Here is a 12,166-nt window from a genome sequence, read left to right on the forward strand (position 1 = left end):
TCCTTACATATAACTGCTGGGGTTTGAACTGTGTTTGGTTTGGATGCCGATGCTTGGTAGAGTCTTTTGGCTGAGTGTTTCCCCGTCATGTTTCTATGCAACATGTCAGCATTGCTGCTTCCTGGTGTCTGCATGGGTCTCATGCTTCCTCCTGTACTGGGGCTCTAGTCCAGAAGAAGTTAAACTGACTTTAAAAACAGCTGTGAAGGCCCATGAATCTCTTTTAATCCTGACACACTGCCACAGTGATACTGCATGTACCTCTTGACCTCTGAAAGCTGTGACACCCAAAAGAGGAGAGAGTGTAGAAAATCTGACTTGTAGTTTCCATTAAAAACTGTAAGAACAACTGATGGCAGCTCATCCCAGGAGGATGTGAGGAAGCATCTGGTGTTAGAAGCTTTTTAATGGGCATCCTCAGCCAGTGACAGGAAGGTACTCCATGTTCTGCCAGATCATTTTCTTCCCATAACATTGCACCAGAATGTAAACAAATTGCTCTGCCATGCAAGATTAATGTATAATTTTTGTGTCAGAGAGATCGATAGGTTTGTTCCCACCAGCTTCAGATTACAGGGCTCAATGCCAGGAAGATGAAACCAGCAGATGCTGCAACAGTAAGTTTATTCACCTACAAAACATGAGATTCTGGTCTCCAATTTCAATATGAATCATTTATGATCCAAGAATCCAGTCCACAATCCAGCATTTGTCAAGACCAAGATCTTTATAAAAGCATTTCTGATTGAGCATGTGCATTTATTTGCATTGATTGTGCAACTAGTCTTTCTCAATTCTGCACGTTTGTCATATCTAAATGATTTAAACTTCCATTTATAACACAGCTGCTTCTAAAAAGCCTGCATAAAAAGCAGAGGAGTGATTTATAAATCCATAACCTCTCTGCTCAAGGATAATCAGAGTTTACTTTGTTTCTGTGAGCTCATTTAGAAGCTGCATACTGACAAAGATCACACTAATAAGGAGACGGGCAGAGAGAGGGAGATCTTTGTCTTGTTCCAACTCTAATGGTTTTTGTCTCCCGCCGTCTGGTAGGAGTCACTCTGTAAGTGTCATTAGGATGCACGGGGAGTCGCTTCGGCTAAATATTGTGCAGGCTTCATTTAGCACAGATGAATCCATGACTCACTGTGGACTCATAGTGCAAGTGAGTCACGTCACAGCCCAAATCATCTTAGCCGGCTGCTGAGTGAGTTATCCCAACAGCCACCGGCACTGCGTTCCTGGAGCCTCCGAACCTATTAGTACCATTCAAGTATATTATGCTAATTGGTCCTCAGTGATTTCAGAGCCGGACTGATTGTAGCCGCAGTCTCTGATGCTCTCAGGCTCATTAAACTGCTGATTGTTCTTCTCATGTGGAGACGAAAAGTGATGCTTTCTGGAGTTTTGTTGAAAATCAGATTGTGGTTGTGCTGTGATGGCGTGCTGGGAGTATTTTTATCCTTTGAGTCATGCAGATCAATATTTTCATCTCAGAGTTCATCCAGTGACTGCATGAAATATGGAAGGAGTGGCTCGTCGTGACATACTCACATAGAGTTATCAGGAACTTTGCGCTTTGTTCGGAGGAGGATTTACTTCATTATTTAGCAGAAACAGTCTGTGGCGTCCTTTTCACCCGTCCCTCCCGTCCAGTCCCATCCCTCAGCAGTGGTGTTGAGGTCAAAGGTGATGGATGGAGCTTTGTAGTTGGATGAGGTTATAAAAGCAGACTCCAAACTATGAGCGTTTGAGGTATGCTTAGATACCTCACGTTGATGAGCATCAGGCCTCGTTCACCAACATTCTTTTGATTGTAGCTTCCATGAAGCTCTTTGTATGTTGGATTAGTAGAACACAGAGAACTCTTACGAACCGAAGACAGTGTTGTTTTCCCATGTTTAGTTCATTAAAATACAATTTAAAAATTTCACTCATCTTGTTTTTTTAATAACTTTTGGTCATTTAAAAACATTTTAATCACAAGAAAGAAAAAAAATCAGTCATGTTATTATTATTAGACGGGTTCTGGTCTTCCTAAAAACATCATGTAATAAACCGAACTCGCATCCGTCACATCGCTCCATAAATGTCCACGTCTCCGGAGACTCAGATCCACCTGCTGAACGTGGTCTTTCACTATGCCCTGGTCACCACTGACCTCCTGCTTTCTGGTTCTCCAGGTTCAGGAGGAATTAATGACCCGTTTGTACATAAAGCTGCTTTTAAATGATCTGAATCTCAGCGTGATTATTTTAGATAAGATGAAAATCCCACAACAGGGAAATTTGTGTTACTTCAGTTCAACTACAGAAAAACAAAGTAAGAAAAGCAGGTTAAGAAAATATTAAATACAATCAAATAAAACTATATACCACAGTAACTGCTGTTCTATGTACCAGCACACACACTGTGCATTATGGAGGAAGACTTATGGAAATATGCAGTTAGGTAATATTTGTCTATACATATATACACACATACACATATATGCATATATCTACCCACACACACGCATACATATTTATACACATACATACATAAATGCCCACAGGTGCTTTGTGTGTGCGTGAAGTGGTGACAGTGTGGGTAAGGTATCCGAGTGACACGATGCGTTGACGGGATGAGGGAAATCTAGGAAAACACAGCGAGGATGTTGTAGCCTCTGACTGAAGGAGCTGCTCAGCGTACCCACGGTCTCATGCAGAGGGTGATGGGATTGTCCATGATCCTCCTCCATAGCCACGTTTTCAGTTTAAAAATGAAGTCAGGTTTCAGTTCACATCTTTATTATTATTTATTTCCATCCATTCGTTTACCTCGCTGCTGTCGCTTGCACATGGCCGTAAGTGGGAACATTTGCCTGTAAATTAGGGCCAGTGGTACCTTCTTTTAACTTACTGAGAGATTGGGATTCATCAGTCAAAGAGGAAATATACTAATGATTTCACATCTGTGAACAAGTTTGCCAATGTGATGTTCTTAATACAACTTAATAACACATTTAAGAAGATTTGCAAGAAGATATGAGTGAACTGGGCTCATTGATTTTAGTATTTCTCTAAAAATGGTTTTTCTGCTACATCTCTAGAGCCAGTAGGTCAAACTATCCTTTAATCTGCTGTAAGAGACGGACGATTAAAGTCTAAGTTTGTGGAATAATACCAACAAATTCCATTAGTCTGTAAAATCATTCAGTAATGCAGCTCCTCAGGATCTTGATCTCTATCTTACATGAGGTCAGACGTGAAAACTAATTTATGTTTCCTAAATTGACCTAAGAATCAGATCTCAATCTCATCTGGTGTGCTTTTGGCCAAAACATTTGGTTATCTAATAAAATTTTACACAGTAATTATTGCAGCGAGAGTTCATTAGCTCCACTTTCACAGCAGCCACATTTGCCTCATTATCTTTAAGACAATTTACATTTTGTTGATGGAATTTTTTGTGCTTTGTCATCATTTCTTCACGCTGCCAGATGCTGATGAAGCACAACTCTCCAACAGAACAGCGTTCCCATAATAAAGATGAATATGGAGCCGAATGATGATGATGTTCTCCACAGCAGCAGCGACAGCAGCGGTTCTGTCCTCTGTTTGCTCTCAGCTCGGAGACATTCAGCCCGGGTTCAGCCAAGTTTGACTCATCAAACATTAAGCAGCGGGGTCCCATCCACCAACCAGCTGTTTTGTTTTTCCTCTTTCTTGGTTTTTATCCTGGAAGAAAACTTGGCTTTGCTTTATGCTCCTCTGCCTCGGCATGAATGTTCTTTTCCTTCTTTTCTTTCTACTATTTCCCTGGTGAGAGCTCAGTCATAACATGCATGTTGCCCTTTGGAGCTTCTCTTAACCTTTAAGTCTGGATGGATCTTCTTCTGCAGAGAAAGCTGGCCTCTAACCAGAGGTGAAAGGATGTTTAGGAGGCTTAAAACAGGAAGGAAGGAGGGGAAAGGACAGTTGTGCAGCACTGGAGTGGTTTTATAATAATATCTGCTTTTATATCAACTCGTTTGGACTACTAAAATACACTGTGTTGTTCTCAGCCAGACCTCCCTCGATGGGCTACAGCTTCATAATGCTGCTCTTCAACCTTTACCACATGTCCAAGGCCCGAGTAATGTCCTCTCATTTAAAAATGAGAGGACATTACTCGGGTCTTGGCCTCACTTCAATGGTTTGAGTGAAGCACTTCGACCTACTGCATTGTTTTTAAAGTGCTATATAAATAATGTGGAGTTGGATTAGTATATTTTATTAATAAGCATCTTATAGGTCACTGTTCAAAAAACAAGATAACAGAATACAGGGACAGAAAAAATTATAAGAATCATAAACAAAAAGTATCTAATGTGGTAAAAATAGTAAAAACAGCAATAAAGTGCAACAGTGGGTTTGTTCCAGTCCCAGAGCTGAAGCCAATATTTGTTTAAAAATGTGTGTTTAGGATGGGATGGAAGGAGGGAAGAGAATCTGCCCCGTAGCTGGTGAAGGGTCTCGACCCCATGGTGGATAAGCGAGTAGGCGGGAGGGTAAGAAGCATGGAGGGTAAAGGGTGCGCCGCCCTGCGGCTGCTGCCTTGGTCTGCCTGATGCTGCTTGGACAGGCTGTACTGGAAGACATTTTGTTGCACTTGTGTAATGACAATAAAGTTAAGTTCAAGTTCATGGAGGAGGAGGATTTGAAAGTATTGCCATGCAGGGGTGGAGCTAGAGGGGTGGCCAGGGTGGCACTGGCCACCTAATGAACAGGTAGAGCTGTGTGAAATGGAAATGAACACTGTATTCACAGAAAATGTTGCCAAACCGAGGAGGTGTATAATGGACAGGAGGGGGCCAAGCACCAAACCTTGGGGTACACCAGGTTGAGATATTAATAATTTTAGTTGAACAACCTGAGTGTGGCATGAAAAAAATGTTTTAAGCCAGTCCAGGTGTGTTAGATAGCCAGTAGTGGCCAATCTGTCCATTAAGATGGTTGTGAAACTGTCAAAAGCTGCACTCAGGAGGATGAGGATGGGGATGAAGATGAGGATGGGGATGAGGATGAGGAGTCCAGCATCAGCAGCTTTTGATGTGAAAAGGTAGCTCTCCCACCCACATTTACTTCTTTACATCTTTCTTTGTCATTGACGTTTTATTCAGTGTTTTCCCTACTTTTAGCTATTTTACTTAATTGATTTCTTATTTTGTTATATTTATTTATTATGTGAAGGTTTAATGGTGTGTCTGAGCAGCTGGTGTTGCACATTTCCTTCTGGATTCATAAATTTAATCTTAACTGCCTTCAGATTTAAAGCTTTGCTGCAGTCCGTTGCTTTCCTTATACAGGCTTTTATTTTTATGAATTGACTTGTGTGAACAGTTATCGGACTAGTAGATTTATTTGAATTCGATCACAATGAACTGGTTGTGTTGATTTTGTCTGTAAAGTGCTGTGAGATGACTTCATCTCTGTTGCTGAAGAAAAAGCACCTGATGAAGCTGTTTGCATCCACAGTGCTGATTTAGTTGGAACAGGATAAAACAGAGTTGCTTTACTGTCAAATATTAATTTAAAGAGCTTCTATTGAAAGCAAGATGGTTCTCAGTGAAAGTTTATTAGAGCACAGAACAGCTTCAAGGTAAAGTTAAACTGTGGCGTCTGCAGTTTGGCCTCCTGCTTGGACTCCACTAGTTTCCATACAGAGTTTGATGTACCAGCCTCAAAGGGAGAGAACCCAGAGAGAATGATTAGCTGCAAGCTTCATGCTAGCTCAGCACTCTGTACAGAAATGGGTTTCCAATGGGTCTCTGTATCAGGAGTTTAAATGGTAAGAGGATCTGAAAATGGAGAGAAGACAGAAGGCAACTCTCTCAGCAGACCTTCAGGAAGCAGTTCGGGATGTTGTTGGAAAAAATCTGGTTTCAAAGGAGATTTGAGATGATTTCTGTGAATGTATTCAGCTTCACACACCTGTAACAACCAGGTTGTTCTACAGGCAAATTTATTTATACAGCACTTTTCTTGCATAAGGCAACCGGTGTGTGATTCAAAGGAAGGAGTCACTGAGCAGAACCTGATCAGCTATTTGATCCATTTCATTTGAATAAGGTGTGTTGGAGCAGGGAAACATCTGCAGGCCTACATATCTTTCCTATTCCTGGTAGAGAATAAATAATGATTATAATCCAACCAGCAGATTGTTTCTTAGCCTGTTTTTAGCCCCGTCTGGCTAAAGGATGACAGTGTAGTCTGTTTAGGGTTCACTTCTGTTGCCCCTCAGTTTCTGGTCTCAGTTGTCCTTCAGTCATCTGCTTCCTGTTTTATTTTGTAGAGCTTCTTACCCCGTGTGTGTGTGTGTGTGTGTGTGTGTGTGTGTGTGTGTGTTAAGCTTTACTTCCTGTCATACCTGGTTTCTTCTGCTGATTGACTCACCTGGAACGTATTTTGTAATCAGTGTTTGCTGAGATCTGCATGCATCCTTGCATTTCTCAAGGACTTTCTTTAGAACTGAGGTCAGCAGATTTGGCACAGCTGGATTTAGTAAGAAGGACCTACAGCATCTTTTCAGATGTCGAATAAACGCTGAGTTTATTTTATTATAAATATGAAGGAGCAGATCAACACATCGGCAGGTCGAGATGAAAATGCCTCTTTGAATCTGTTGGATGATGAAGTCTACATGGGTCATGGTTCTGTAGTTTTTGGTTATTTTCTTACATCTTTTTATATCTAAACTTCTGGATTGATTTAAATATGAATCACTGATGAGAAATTCTGCTGTAGCTGTCCATCTGATGAGTTCATATTTCAGCAGGATGGTTAATGACTGTTTCCTTTCATTCCAGATAATTAGCTTTACTGGCAGTGTGCAGTTATTCCACACAGCAGCAGGCTGTGGCATTCAGGCGATTCTTCCATTAATGCCAGCTAAATTTTACCCTTTGGCTCAGTCTGAGCAGAGCGGCTCTCTGGACTGTTAAATCATCCATTTATCTCATGGATTCAGAGGCGAGTGCTGCACAAGTTTAACTGTACAACGAAGTTGGAGCAGAGGAAAACAAACCAGTTCACTGGCTTCATTTAACGTTACAGTTCCTGACTTGTTTTAACAATAGAAAACATTTTAACCCTTAAATCTCCACTGATCTCCGAACACTGTAGCTTTGTGGGGTAAACTGTGATGGATAGGTACCCTTTAGGTGATCTTTAGGCATTTCTGTCCCATCCAAGAGGTTTCCAATCCAGCCACTAAATGTAGTTTTATTCAGAGACTCTATCTGGTAAATCCACCATGATCCATGATAACAGCTTTATTTATCACATTTCATCATAAAAACATCACCATCACTACTATGTTGCTGGGATTAAAAGCTTCAGTAAACTGGGGAACGAAAAACTGGGTTGGTGTTTTTTTTTCTTCAGATATAATCTATGAAACTTCTCTCCTGTTTATCCTGCAGCATGCGAGTTGATGAACCAGGGCATCTTGGCGTTGGTCACCTCCACCGGTTGTGCATCGGCCAGCGCTCTGCAGTCCCTGACGGACGCCATGCACATCCCTCACCTGTACATCCAGAGGAACAGCGAGGGATCTCCCAGGACGGCCTGCCAGTTCAACCCCAGCCCTGGAGGGCATCGCTACACGCTGGCCGCCCGGCCGCCCGTACGCCTCAACGACGTCATGCTGACGCTGGTGGAAGAGCTGCGCTGGCAGAAGTTCATCGTCTTCTACGACATCGACTACGGTAAGACTTCTTTCCCTCATGGTAGCTCTGCTGGGAGCTGAGTGAAATGTTGCAGAGCGATATTCAGCTTTTCTTCTGCGAGCTTTGGAGAATGAACCTGCATCTGAAGTTTGGAGATTACCTGTTTCTTTTCTGGATGAAGCTTCTTTAAACTGGTTTAGAAATCTCCATGTCGGTGAGGTTCTGAACCAGGTTCCTGGTTCCAGGTCGGATCGTACAAGCTGCTGCGTGAGCTGCTTTGGTTTGCAGAGATAAACAGTGAAGTTTAGTTTGTGTTTGTGTGGGTTATTTAAACTGACTGGGTTTGTAGTTACTGACGGTGATGTTGTTTATAGTTTAGTATTTTAGTGGAGTTTCCTCCTGAAATGTTTAACTGATGATACCTGATGAATTAAATGAAAAGGTCTGGGATTCTGCTTTTCCAGTGAGAGGGAGGCCTCACTGAATTAATGCATTAACTTTTTAATGCATGAAGTTATTATTCACACCTTAAAGATCTGAGATCGGCTTTATCTCGGCGAGAGAAGCTGCTTTTACACCTTATCACTGCAGTGAACCAAATCCCCCCCAAAACACTTCATCCTTATTTATGAAGGCTCTGATAGATTTAAGTTGTTTCTAACATTAAAGTATCGATGTTTTCACACTAGTATGGATCGATACCAATGCTGGTGTTGATATTTGGATCCATCCACCAGGAATGCAGTGTTTGTAGAACATGATGAATTTAAAGAAATCTAATCTCCTGTTTACTTTGAAACAAAGCGGTCGCCATGTTTGAATTAAAAATCAGTGTTTGGTGGAATACCGCTGAGGTGGAATCACGGCTGTCGTGGCGTGCTCCCCGCCACTTCTTCACATTGCTGTTGGCTAACTTTCTACCACTCTGCTAAAAATCACGCCACTCAGCTTTGCTCAGATATTTCTGGTCCTCCATCTTTCTTTCTTTTAAATATTATTCCAGAGGTTTTCATTCCTGGATGTGCTGATCCTCCATCCAGACCCTGGAAGCCCTGCATGTGTGGCAACGTCCTGCTGGACCATCAGTTGAGTTGGGGAAACTCGGTCCAAGCAGAAGGAAGTGGAAGTTTTTCATGGATTTAGTATTTTTGAAGGTGATGTGATGTCCGCTTACCGTTGTTTAGTGATGAGTTTGCTCTCATCCCTCAGTCTGACTGTAACGGCGTCGTCCTCGTAAAGCAGGATGTGATGTAGGAATTACATTTTTGGTGGTTAGACTCAGAGTGGTCTCTTAATTTGTGTTGCATACTGACCTCTGCTATCTATGGATTATATTCTGCAGATGGATGGGTGTAGGTGCGTGTGCAAGGTCATGTTAACTATATTAAAGAAAGCTTTGCTGCATGGTGCTGCATTTGTTTCATGACTCACTGGCGTTCAGATACATTTGCTGTGGTGAAACGTCCTGCAGGCTTTTACCACTGGCTCTGCTCTGCAGCCAGTCTGAAGGCTTTAATACACGGGTGCAAATTATTAGTAAAATCAAGTCTGAAACATTGAAATGTCTCTCCAACAGGCCATTTCTTCTCAGGTCTTTTTATTTTTGCGTTTAGCTGATGCAAATTCACAGGGAATACGAAGAGGAATAATTGAAAATCCATTAGGAGAACCCCTGACTGCCTGAATGATTTCCAGTTTTCTGGATTATAAAGGTTTCCACTTCAGATGCTGCAGCAAAACTTCAGAGATCGACTCCCCTGCCACCTGCATTTGTTTGGAATAGCTCAGTCTGTATCTTAATGAAATCACATTAGCTCCTATGGATTACTGAGTGCAATCAATTCACAGCTGCAGCAATACAACATAAGGATGTAGATCCAAGCATCCTCTCAGATGCAGCCTTAGCCATTCAAAAGTTCTTCAGTATTTGACGTCGAGGATGAGAATCCTTCCCTAACAAACAGCAACACAGAACAGAGACTCCAGATTTTCCTGTTATTGTCAGAGTTGAACAGTCATAAGGATTAAGGTGCTGATTTCTTCCACAGTCCTACATCAGGAATCCCTCGAGGCCCGGTATCCTGCAGGAACTGGATAAAATGCTCCTGCAGCACCTTCTGATTTAAATGAATGAAATGAAACAGACTAGTGTAGAACGTGTGTGTGTGTGTGGGGGGGGGGGGGTCGACCAGTGGCCTTTCTGTGTGGAGTTTTAGGTTAATTGTTCCCTGGTAGTGAGCGGTGTTTTATCTCTCTGCGTTGGCCCTGTGATGGACCAGCAACCTGTCCAGGTGTACCTACCTGTTGCTGCTGGGATAGACTCCAGCTTCTCTGCGACCCTGAAGTGGACTCAGCAGTAGAGGAAATGGATGGATGCTTCAGTTACAACATCCCAGCTGGTTAAGAGAAGCTGATTTCTCTTCTGTTGGTTTGTTAAAGCTTCTCTTCACACGTTGACGTTTCTTCCACAGAGATCGCTTGCTTCAGTGTAGTTAATGTGTTTGCAGTGAGATTGTTGTGCTACACAAAGCTGACGGTAAACAAGCATCAGTGATGTTTTGGGGTGTGTGTGTGTGTGTGTGTTTGAACTGTTCAGCAAACACATGAAAGCTGAACCTGTTCGTTTTGTTTTTGTTTTTTTTACCATTGTTCAGCTGTTTTTTTTTTTTTTTAATTTAAGACTAATCTGAATAAATGAAGATGAATCAGTGAAGACTGGATTTGATAAGTGTTTTAGCCAGACGTGACGCCCGTGCCACCGTGGAGGGATTCTAACCATCGTGGTAACGTTTGTTTGTGAGCTGATGAAGTGAAAACTGGCTGCCTTCTTCACTACTGTGTGCTGCTTTAATGTTTGCATATTAATGTTCCTCTGGAGAACACCTCAGAAATGCAACTCAACCAGCTTTTCTTTTTGTTGTATCTTCTGTCTTTTTATAATTAAGCTCTGGAGGTGGTGAAGGTACGTCGTTTTTATTTTTCCACCCAAAGAATCATGTGTGGGCCAAAAATTAACTCAAAACCCATGAAGTATTTTGCACATCCTTTAAAGAATGTGTAAAATTTTATATTTTGGTGGGTTTCCTCCATGTTTGGGAGTTAAGGTCCCTGGTCTAACAGAGGGGAAACACCGCGGGCCCTTCAGAGAGGCCCCTGACCTCCCAGCTGCTCCGCAGCCCACTGCTCTCTAAACATGCTAGAGAAACTGCAGAGGCTAATTTCCCATTTAGGATAAATTAAGTAAAACTGATTTTTATTTTTGGTGATTATTCAGCTTTTTTGTTGCCACTTGCTCCAGTTGTAAATATTTAGGTTCAGCTCAGTTTAGATTTTTCTAGCTAATATAATTTATTTGGCTCCAACATAGTTTAATAGTCGATTCAACTAATCTTACTGTTAAACAATTATATTTAAAACCTTCTGTTCACCCAACAAACTGCTTAAAGCTAAATGAGTCAGTTAATCACGTGGAAATACTTTCCATGATTTTATGTTTCAGGATTTATTTCTGCTTTCTCCACCTGCATGTCCAACATCTCAGCTTAAAGCAAATGTGAACAAATTATAGTGAAAACAACAAACTGGTGATGATTTGGTGCAAAAGTTCCACTGTTCATGTGGACTGATGATGACAGCTTGTACTTTTCAGACGGTTTGGTCCTTTTTATTGCAGCTTTGCTGAGATAGTTGAAGGTCTTGAATGATCTCATGATATCCCAGAACCTCCTTTCTTAAAGGTGCAGGACCACCCGCTATCTGTGCTTAATCATGTTTTCTCCTCATGACTGAATGTTGCTAAAGTTCATGCAAATCATACCTTTGCATAAAATCCCATTTTGTTCAAATTATTTCCAACACATCTGTGAGCTTTGTCAACACCAAAAGCCTGATGAGAAGTCATGTGATTTACAGCCAAAATTACACTAACAAGCGGACCCCATGCTTTCATTTCCACTCTGGTAAGAACTCAGGGGTTTTAAGGCCTTGTTGTATTCTCTGGTCCTTCCTCTACATGTTTGAACATCATCCCATTTACAGTCGCAGCATCCTTCTCTTCATCCTACATTTCTCGTCCTCTTTGGCCAATAAACGGGGACAGAGGTGGTCTTTGAACTTCTCACTCTGTCCAGCTTAAAGGCCAAGAATGGATCAGTTTCTACGGAGCTTCGGTGTTTTCTGCTGTCAAACTTCATGTTTGGTGCTGGACGTCCTTTTAAAGGATGCCATGAAGGTGGTTCTTGGCTCATCTCCACTAAGAATAAAGCTCAGCTGGATGGAGTTATAAATATCTTCATCTCAACTTTTTCGAAACTTTTTTTTGTACTGATTTTTTAAAGAGTGCCTGTGGAACTGAAACCAGCCTGGAAGAGTGCAAGCCAGTCTTTTTGGAGAGGTTTAACAGATGCCCTCCAGCTCTGATATGAACGGGTACCAGCCAGTGATGAGAGCTCAGAGTGAACCTCTGATCCATCT

General features: G+C 41.8%; 1 protein-coding gene across 1 annotated transcript in view; it reads left to right on the top strand.

The window, feature by feature from the left end:
- Positions 1-12,166, top strand: part of grid1b (glutamate receptor, ionotropic, delta 1b) — a 552,168-nt gene that overhangs the window by 274,376 nt on the left and 265,626 nt on the right. Inside the window, exon 3 of the mRNA XM_041974390.1 lies at positions 7,448-7,732. Coding sequence (XP_041830324.1) covers positions 7,448-7,732 — 285 coding nt within the window. The remainder of the gene's footprint in view (positions 1-7,447; positions 7,733-12,166) is intronic.

Source organism: Melanotaenia boesemani, chromosome 21 (genome assembly GCF_017639745.1).
Source record: "Melanotaenia boesemani isolate fMelBoe1 chromosome 21, fMelBoe1.pri, whole genome shotgun sequence".
Taxonomy (NCBI): domain Eukaryota; kingdom Metazoa; phylum Chordata; class Actinopteri; order Atheriniformes; family Melanotaeniidae; genus Melanotaenia; species Melanotaenia boesemani.